Here is a 10505-nt window from a genome sequence, read left to right on the forward strand (position 1 = left end):
CTAAAATGAAAGTTCTAGTTTGCACAGTACAACAGCGTGGAATCCAAATGGCATTCTTACTCATAGCCTCATGGTCATGACTTACACATGTGCAATTCGCAACTATAGGGCCATCTACGGACACGGCGGTGTTTAAACACAGTAAAGAATTGTCCCCCATGAAGCATTAAAGTCGAGGCTATAGACGAGTTGAGCTGGTACCATGTAGTGAAAAATGGCCATTAGTTCGTGAAAATATGATGGTAAACAATGGCTAGATGTGTTTACTGTACATGTCTACACAAAGGTCCTTTACGCAAGCAATAAATCAAATAATCAGTACAAGAATAAAAGGGGTACAATAGCATCTCTGCTGGAAGAAAATGGCAACACAAGCAGATAAAGCAGACTAAATGCACGCCCTCTTTTTGGTGGCTGGCCGCCAGCGTAACGCAGTCGGGCCGCTGGTGGAAAGCCGCCTGAGATCCAAATTAGCATATGCAAATTGAGATCAGGAGAAACGCGGCAAAAGCTCGTGGCCCGCTGGCTGTACCACATTATAGCCGCCGGCGGCCCGCTAGCAATTGCCCACTGGGTAGCATCTTGTCGAAGACTGTGCCTTGCTTAGGGGTTGGATGGGATACTGTTGCGATACAGACAACGGGAGAAAAGAAACAGCTAAATTAGCATTCTGCTTTAACCAGGAATCAATATTTATCTAGCTATCCTGCACAACAGTATTGAAATAGGTAAGTTACTATACATTCATGAAAAAGTAACTGCCTAACAAAGCGTTAAGTAAACTTGTTACAATTCCAGCAGTAACGTTATCGGCACCTGGTACTCAAGTTGTTGCTAGCTAACGTTTTCCTAACGTTCCCACTTTCCTAAGGCAGTTTACAATTGTGACTTAACAATAACGTTAGCAAGTTACACATTGCACATATGTAAACATTATTACTCTTAAATTTACTAACTTAACTTAAATTTACCTTTTGGAATTTCTTCAAGTAGCTAGTAAGTTACTGGTCAACAGTTGTATTTCGGTGAGAAATCTCAGGTTACGGGGGTAAAACTGAAGTGAAGTTAAACTGCTACGCAGAAAGGCGGACGTTAGATGACGTCATCGTGAAAAGGGTTTATCGTGTATAGAAATAAGATTTAGCCGCGCAAACGTAACCTGCGATTATTAGGGCCACCAGTGATGGATTTTCAAAACGCAAAGGAAATAAATATATTGGGATTATAAACCTGCACTCTTAGCTTCAATTAAAAGACGACAGCAGTCAATGACTACCAATGAACACAATTTTCAGAGTTGCAAAGCCAGCAGAATCACATGGCCTGTACCTGCATGGATGGAGTTGATGTTGCTACGTCAAATGCAAGTAATCATCCTTTGGCAGAGTGCTTCCCAACACACCCTTTCTCCTCAAATGTCTTGGTAAATTTCATATACTGTATTATCTTGAAGGCAGCGCCATGTAACAGCTATCCAACAAATAGTTGCCTAATCTATTAAACAATTCCTTAGGGGCAACTCCTGGCTGTTTTGTTTGGGTGCATTTGACAAAAAAGCTTGTAACTTGGAAAAAGATATAACACCAGGTAGATCTCCTATCATTGTTCTGAGAAAGATGCGTAGAGTATATAAGTGAATAACATTTTATACGGATCGTAGATACACTGTTTTTACCAGCAATCCAACCAACCAAAACCGTAGAAAATTGCGAGCCCAACTGTGCGCGCTTGATGATCACACACAATTAAGGCGCGCAATTCATATTTTGTTTCAAATAACAATGTTTTTGAAACATGAAATAATAAACTCAAACAAGCAACGTGTCATAATTATTTCGCGCACCTATTCTTTTTCAATTAAAGTAATCCAAAACGTAATGGAATACAGTTGCTGTTTTTTTTTTTTTACTTGTAATCCATTTACTCCCCACCTCTGACTGTGTGTTCTGACAGCTTTCTGTCAGGATAAACATTAACTTTTTCAGTGTTATTCACAACACCTGTCATTGGTCATGTTGTGGCTGATTGGTGTATATATTGGCCCTCATTTATCAAAAGTGCGTACACCAAATTTCCAGCGTACACCTGGCGTACACCCAAAACCACGGTGACTTTGAGATTTATCAATATGGACGTTGGCGTATGGCACTCTCAAATCCTACGCCAGCTCAGGAGGTGGTGTACGCACGTTTTGAGTTAGTGAGGAAATGCGCAGAAAAAAAAATCCTAACGCACTGACAAACTAAAAGATATGACATATTATGACCCACTTCAAAAAAAAAACAACAACATAATAATTACAAACTTCAGTGTTTATTTTTGTGCAACATGGACTTCAATGTTTAATTTGTGTGACTTTACCCAAGCATATGATTTATATGTATTCCTTCAGATGCGAGCCTGTGCGCTTTACATGAAGTTTCAGGGTTAGGCCCGGCAGTTGCGCAAGGACTGGGTTCAGTAATAAAAGGCTTTTAATGACCAAAATATAATTCAGACTGACAAAATAATAAAAATGACATTCTTCTTCTTTTAAATAATAATAATAGAAATAATAATAATAACGACATTCTTCTTCTAAATAACAATAAACGTCATTAATAATAAATATCATAAAATAATAAGACGAATATTACAAATTGTCATGCAATTATTAATGTGAATGAATGTTACTCCACATCACATCATCTTTTATTCCGCTTTTTAAACTGCCAAATAAAACCATTTTATTTCTTTCTACCTCCCTGGTGATCGTCTCAATCTCCACGTCAGAGAAGTTTCTCTTTTTTTGCCGTCTTCTGTGTGTCCATGGCGTAAAATGAGGGCGTGGGGGAAGCGGAGACTTGAATATATAGGGGCGTGTTATTCTAATGACGATCGTTTTCAGCCGCGGCATTTATCAAGGGCTGGTATTGCGTACACCTGGATTTTAAAGGTACGCACAGTTTCATAAATCAGGCGGTGAGAGGAGTGTAAGCAATATCTTACGCCAACATATGCGCCCGTTTCTACGCAAGAATGATAAATGAGGGCCATTATGTCTGACTTTGAAAACGAGCAGCAAGAACAATTTTGGGGGATATAGCCTTATTGCTCTAATCATAATACACAGATGATGAATTGACCGACTTTGGACGGCAGCTAAAGAGGGGGAGATGGTGAACACGTTAATCCCCAATCCTTGCCCAGAATATCCGGAGGCAATGTGTACTTTGTGAATTTCTTCCAATCTGTCTTGTCTCCACAGGTTGAACTGGTTAACTTAATGGAATTGCAGTTGCCTTTAGATGTGGGTGTTATGCACCCCAAGACTAAAATAACAAAGCATCACCCTCCCCCATTTCCCTCCGTGTCTCATTCATGTTAAATTCAGATTTCTCCCTAAAAATATGTTTTACGTTGAATTACACAACGTTCACATGAAGCGCTTGAATAACTTTTGTTATCTTCTCCAGAGGCATGCAGCTAGGATCACAATACATTCACCCCCCGGACGCCCATGCCTAACGACGCCGCTGTTTAACAGCATCATAAAAACCTTTTTCAGTTACAGTACCACCAAAATAATGTTGCTTTCGTCTGAGTACCCCCTAAGTACCCCCACATGTTTATTTTATTAGTAAGCCAATGTCGTGAGTATTATCATATACCCTCTAACTTACAGTATGTCGCAATATAAATGTAATGTTGTAAAAGGTTTCTGCCCACACATATTTGTTTTGTAGTTTTCTGTAAATGACACCCGTCTTCTAACCCCATTCCCCACTCCGAAAACACTCTCCCCTAAAAGTGAAAGGATTGGCTAACCAGGTAGGAGAGGGTAATGACATGTTACCTCATCGACTGGATAAATACAATACCTCTACTATGTCCTTGTAGGGTGTGTGGGGAGAGTCAGCATTTTAACACAGTCTGACTTGTGTTATTAACATCTAATTTAGTGATGTTTCCCTCTGGGATTCAGGTTTGGAGATGGATGCTTTTTACCTATTTTCACCAGCTTTGTGTGTGTCAAGATATTCAAGAAACACCAAGACCGTAAGTTAGCCTGGAATTTAGTCATCATATCACCAATACCTTTTTATACACACTTCATGCTTCCTGCTTTCATGCCTGTTAGTCACATATCGCAACTCTCCTACTATCTGCCTTTAGCCAGCCTTTCTTTCTTTTCTTACTTTTTTTAATCTTCTTTAAATCTTTTACCTTTGTTTCATTTTGTTCTATATTTGTTTTAATCACAATTGTATGTACATTTTAAAAGTGTACCTCAGCCTAGTTCTTTAGTATTTTTGAGTGATTTTTTTTTATGATGGAGGAGCTAAGACAGCTGTAGGAGGAACGGATCAAGCTGTTGGAGGAACGGCTTAGATGATTTAGTCACCAGAGCGCTCCTCCGGTGGGACTGTGGGTCCTGTCCGGTAGGTGAATCAACAAATGCTAATGCTAACATAGCACAACAGGCTAACCAAAGGCTAGAGAGCTCTAAAGATGTCCCTATACTTGATAGAACGCAGTCAAAACTGGTGAACGGATCAGAGCAATTTCAGAGCGAACGGCTGAATGAGACTCCAGCTTGGATTTGGTCTGACGTTGTACGCCGCAGAGGCAAATCCAGCAAGAAATCAAATAAGAGAGCCCCAACCCTCAATCCACCACCTGAACTAACACTGCAAAACAGATACGATCCACTGACCCGGAACGAAATGTGTGTAAATGAACCTTCGGAAGCTAACCACAACACTAGCATTAGGGCTAACCAAAATCCAAGATAATGCCCTAACACCACTGATAGGACTAAGGAAAGAAGAAACTTTAATACCTCCACATCTGATAAGCCAGATACTACCTTGATTGGGGACTACATAACCAAGCATATCAGAATGGCAAAGACTGAAAACCTAACCATGGCTGACACATCGGTCAGAGAGCTAACAGAAATGTTTTTCTATCTACACATCTAAGCAACATGCAGATTATTATTCACACTCTTTTGACATTCTACAGAGGAAACTGGCTCTGAGATCCTGATTATTATTTGGAGAAAATAAACAACTTTCAACATGTTTTCATCTCAGGCCCCATTCCAACCTTGGGGAAAGGAATTTAATCTTTTAGCAGACTCCTTGGGCTGAATACGTGTCTGACATCGGCATGCCTCAACTACAGGATAAGGTTTATTGACAATTTCAATATTTTTTGGAACTGTAAAGACCGCTTTTGACCCGATGGGTTCATCCAAACATGATGGGATGCTGACTGCTTTGTGCCAATATACATCACGGTCTTGGAATGCCATTTCCAAACAAGATAAGCATGAAGGACAGTACTCATAGGCAGAGTATCCACCCCCCCCCTCTCCTGACCCTCTAACTAAAATCACCCAATGCTTCCAGAAGTTGTCCTTGTCCCAAACGGGGGTACAACAACACCAATTGTATTTATTTTGAATTTTTGAATGTTTTACATGGAAAGCTACCCCCAACATTTAGTTTTTTCATCATTTACAAATCTCCACGATATTCTGCAAATTTGATTGATGCTTTTGCTGAACTACTCTCTGTTATATCAGTTAATTATAATTAGTTTATTATTGCAGGGGATTTTAACATCCACATAGATAATAGTACAGACAATAATGCCAAATAACTTTATGCACTACTTGACACTTTTGATCTCACTTAACATGCGAAAGAGCATACACACACTCTAGTTATTTGTAAAGGTCTCGATATTTCCTCTGTCATGGTTAAAGACTTGGCCCTGTCTGATCATTTCAGTGTCTTTTTTGAATCACTTATCACCCCGAATGTTCCAGTAAACTCTGTTTCTGTTAAGAAAAGGTACATTAATGAGAGAGTACCAATGCTCAGTTTATGGAAGCCATAGCTACTTCTCCAACAAGTGCTGAGTCAGTTGATGTACTCCTGGATAATTTTAATGCCAAAATATAGAATGTCATGGATTGTGTTGCACCAGTAAAGGTAAGGAAAACTATATGCATACAGAAAACACCATGGAGAACCACCATGATGGTAAGAACCCTGAAAAGAGAATGTAGGAAAGCAGAACGTAAGTGGAGGAAAACCAAACTTCAAATTCTCTATGACATCTATTAAAAAAAGCCTTGGTAGCTTCAACAATGAGTTACCCAGGGCCAGACAGCAACATTTATCGGGAACGATCAACAGGAATATCAACAGTACCTGCACTCTATTTGTCATGGTCGACAAGCTTACAAACACAATAAAGCATCGGAACTAATGTCCACTGTGAAATGTAATGAATTTGCCTGTTTCTTTAGTGAAAAAATTACAAGTATTAAATGTCGTGGTGACTCTGTACCGTCACCACGACCACCAAGACATAACTTGGTTATTATGTCGCATTTTAATAGAATTGATCAAAAATCCCTAGAAGGAACATTTTGACATCTTTAAGCTTCCACTTGCTGTTTTGACACAGTGCCATCAGACTTATTTAAAACCGCTTTTTACTCTATGAAAATGGACCTACAGCAAATAGTAAATAGCTCTCTGCAATCAGGCATTTTCCCCACGTCTCTAAAAACAGCTGCCATTAAGCCCTTACTAAAAAAGAGAACACTGGATGCATCTATAATGAACAACTATAGACCTGTATCAAATCTTCCTTTTATAGCCAAGTTAATTGAGAACATTGTCTTCAATCAACTCCGCAATTTTGTGACCTCAAGCAGTCTCTTACACAAATCTCAGTCAGGTTTCCAACCTCACCACAGTACTGAAATGGCCTGATTAAAGTTAAAATGATAAGGCTGAATACTGATTCGGATAAAATAACAGTTCTAGTTCTATTAGATCTCAGTGCAGCATTTGACACGGTAGATCATAGAACACTTATATATATATATAGGCTGGAAAATTGGGTAGGACTCAACGGGACAGTCCTTGATGGTTCAGATCTTATCTAGATGGCCGGAGTTACTTTGTCACCATTGGTAATCATGAATCTGATAGGGTGGCTATGACATGCGAAGTTCCACAGGGATCAGTTCTCTGACCGCTTCTGTTCAATCTCTATATGCTACCTCTGGGCCAAATTCTACAGAACAACAACATTAACTACCACAGCTATGCCGATGATACTCAAATATATATGGCTCTCGAACCGTATGACAACAGCTCAATAGACTCTCTGTGTCACTGTTTATAGCACATAAATACCTGGATGCACCAAAATTCTCCACAATTAAACCAGATTATTGTGTTTGGCAAAAAAATTAAAAGAACAAGTATTAATAAAGAGCTTGATTCTTGGGCCCTTAAAACCAGGGCGTAATCTTGGTGTTCTGATAGACTCAGACCTTGTATATCAAAGTGGTCATCAAAAAAGCATTCTATCATCGAAAAAATATAGCCAGAATGAAAGACTTGGTGTCCCATAAAGACCAAGAGAAGCTTATCCATGCTTTTATCTCTAGTAGGGTTGACTAATGTAATGGCCTCTTAACTAGACTCCCAAAAAAGACTGTAAAACAGCTGCAGCTCATTCAGAATGCTGCTACTAGAATGTTTTCCAGGACCAGGAGAACAGAGCACATCCCTCCGGTTCTTACATTTTTGCATTGGCTTCCAGTCAGTTACACAATAGATTTTAAAGTGGTGCTTTTAGTTTATAAATCTCTGAATGATTTAGGACCCAAATACATTTCTGATATGTAAGAAGAATAGAAACCTGAACACAGGTCAGCTAGTAGACCCTAGCGTCCAAACTAAACATGGTCTAGCTGGGTTTAGCACTTATGCTGTACACATCTGGAATAAACTACCAGAAGATCTTAGACTTGCCCCAAATGTATCCATTTTTAAATCCAGGTTAAAAACACTTCTCTTTTCATGTGCCTATTACAGAGCACTTAACCACACTGTTTAGCCTTATAGCTTCCTATGTTTTTATCCCATTTTTAATCTTTATATGTTTTCTTATTGTATTTCTTTTTTATTATTATGATGTTTTATTTTGTTTTGATGTTTTCATTTGAGTAATTGTTTTTATGTTATTGTATTTCTATATATAATTTTCTTTGTAAAGCACATTGCATTGCTTCGATGTAAGAATTGTTCTATGTAAATAAACTTGTTTGCTTGCTATACTAGAACCCATACTCAATGGACAATATTAGGTGATGTTATTCTGGAAATATGCTTCCTTAGGGTCTGAGAAATTAGCCGTTATTGTATTGGTGTGCTAGTGCATATAATAGTGCTGTGTAGGAGGGCAAACCTGTGTTGAAACATAATTTGTTCCTGACAGTAGTGTGTGTGTGTGTGTGTGTGTGTGTGTGTGTGTGTGTGTGTGTGTGTGTGTGTGTGTGTGTGTGTGTGTGTGTGTGTGTGTGTGTGTGTGTGTGTGTGTGTGTGCGTTTCAGGTCTTACCTGGTAACTATTCCTGCAGTGATCCCGGCAGGTTTGGAGGCCAGGTTTTGTGCCAGCCTTCTGCAGCCCAAGGAGACCCTTGTTATGACCATATCTCTGATTGATGATGAACAGAACTCAACCCTTCTTAGGGAGAGTTCTGATCAAGAGTTTCATCGCTGTTTCCAGTTTCAGGTCAGTCCAATACTCTTGTGTCCCAGTCAGATCAACGTGCAATGCCATTCAAATAATAGTGTATTTCTCATATCATGTAAAATGGCATGCTGTGAATCATATCCGTGTGTGTCTGGGGTTCAGGCTGAATTTATATCTGTTTTTGGTTGTTATGGTCTATTTATTATCTCACCAGTGTGTTGGTCCATATCGTTTGTCAAACAGGCACCTCAACTCCAGGTAGAAAAGATACTCAAGTTAAAGGTGGAGGTTTGTGGTGAAACGTTTGTCTCGACAGAGGAGAGAAAGGTCAAGATCAAACCCTACAGCCCGATTACATTTGTCCAAACTGACAAACCAATATACAACCCAGGACAAATAGGTAATTTTTGTCTGAGGAATATTTAGTTGGGAAGATCATTTGTTGTTCAGTTTTCAGTCTCACTAAGAAAACATGTAATGGTATGATGAGTTAAAACACACCTGCTGAATGCTCACAGCAGTAGAATATAGAGTATCTATGCTTTGTTAGTTTTAACTTCCTGTTTGCTTCCTGTTTTAAATTTCTCAGTTCATTTTAGAGTCATCACCTTGGATACCAGCTTTAGACCTGTGAATCAGTTGGTGAGTGCTACATTTTAATCCAATGCTTTTAATATATCTAACTATTTAGACATCCTGTAGATTAGTATTTTAAACTAGATTCAATCTAACAAATGACACTCTGAAAACTACAAGTAGTCTACCCCCACTTGAGCCCTATGACGATATTGATTGAAATTAGTTGTGCGATCAGAAATCAGAATCTCATTAAATTACTTTGTAAAAGAACACTAAACACTACACCTGAGGTACTAAATAAGGTAAGCCCAAATCATTGAGTGATAAAACTGATGTTATCCATGCTCTCTGTCTGTAGCCTTGACTGACTGTTTGGTCAGTCAACACAAACAACTCAACGTTGAAGATTGTATCGGGGCAAAAGTGCATCAGCTAAAGTCACAGGACCTGAGTGGGCTGATTTGAATGCTTTCAAACATTAATCAATGGTTCATGGAGTTGATACACACCCCTAATAAAAACATATGTTGAGAAATGGGCTATAGCTAGGCTGCTCAAGGACGTGTTCACACACACATAAATACAGGGGGTGGAGAAAATATCATCCTTTGACTGTTTATATTCCTTCATACATTTTCCTATAATACCACTAACATGTATATACATACAATTATAATTTCATTCAATAGTGATTGAATGTAATTCACTTTGTGATTAACAAAGTTTTTAGGCTCAACTAAAAATGTATGCTGTACAGCTGGAATCTGTCATTTTACTTATAATCTACATATCTGAACTTCAGCCCTAATATAGTCATACCCAGGTTGTATTAAAACCTTTTTTTTTTTTTAGCATAATTCTAAAAAACAAAATAATTCATCAAACTCTTACTTACTGGATAAAATAATATCAAGTGCTCTGGATAAGAGTATCTGCTAAATGACAGAAATATAAACACTATATCAAGCCCAATCATATTTGCATCATTCATATGAAAATATGCTGACATGCAATCAATGGCATGAATTCTCAGCACCGCCATTTGCCAGTGAGCAGAACTTTTTTGTAAGTAGACATGGAGGGAAATGAAACGAGGTCTGCTAGGCCACATTCTTCTAGTCTGATCATTTGAGTATATACCCAAAGTATATCATTGTCATGAATAGAATCAGGCACATTACAGTACAGGATTGTGGAACTTCAGGTACAGTAATAATGTAACTAGGTTCCTCACTTTATAATGAATACAGTTGTAAAAAGGTGCAATATTCATATACCCTATTATCATTAAATAATATACCCCACAGTAGTAGAACGTTTAAAATGTCCATTCAGCTTTGTGTTAAGACATTCCATTCCTTCATAAACAGGATG

General features: G+C 38.5%; 1 protein-coding gene across 2 annotated transcripts; it reads left to right on the plus strand.

Annotated features, from left to right (window-relative positions):
• Nucleotides 1–616: 616 nt before the first annotated feature.
• LOC117594277 (alpha-2-macroglobulin) lies at nt 617–9510 on the plus strand. 2 transcript variants are annotated; one of them, XM_034291575.1, is made up of 6 exons: nt 617–728; nt 3965–4038; nt 8411–8591; nt 8796–8952; nt 9142–9194; nt 9490–9510. In XM_034291575.1, the coding sequence occupies exons 2-6, from the start codon at nt 3977–3979 to the stop codon at nt 9493–9495; spliced, it is 459 nt and encodes a 152-aa protein (XP_034147466.1). In that variant the 5' UTR covers nt 617–728; nt 3965–3976; the 3' UTR covers nt 9496–9510. The 2 variants fall into 2 exon arrangements, with proteins under 2 accessions (XP_034147466.1, XP_034147464.1); XM_034291573.1 differs by lacking the exon at nt 617–728 and having other exon boundaries at nt 3861–4038.
• Nucleotides 9511–10505: the final 995 nt, after the last annotated feature.

Source organism: Esox lucius, chromosome 1 (genome assembly GCF_011004845.1).
Source record: "Esox lucius isolate fEsoLuc1 chromosome 1, fEsoLuc1.pri, whole genome shotgun sequence".
Classification (NCBI taxonomy): domain Eukaryota; kingdom Metazoa; phylum Chordata; class Actinopteri; order Esociformes; family Esocidae; genus Esox; species Esox lucius.

What these genes read in the sequence shown, in the direction of transcription:
- LOC117594277 (XM_034291573.1), top strand. Translation starts at nt 3,944, where the DNA reads ATGTTTCCCTCTGGGATTCAGGTTTGGAGATGGATGCTTTTTACCTAT. An exon ending in ATTCAAGAAACACCAAGACC is followed by an intron (nt 4,039 to 8,410) that starts GTAAGTTAGCCT and finishes TGTGCGTTTCAG; the next exon opens with GTCTTACCTGGTAACTATTC. An exon ending in ATCGCTGTTTCCAGTTTCAG is followed by an intron (nt 8,592 to 8,795) that starts GTCAGTCCAATA and finishes TTTGTCAAACAG; the next exon opens with GCACCTCAACTCCAGGTAGA.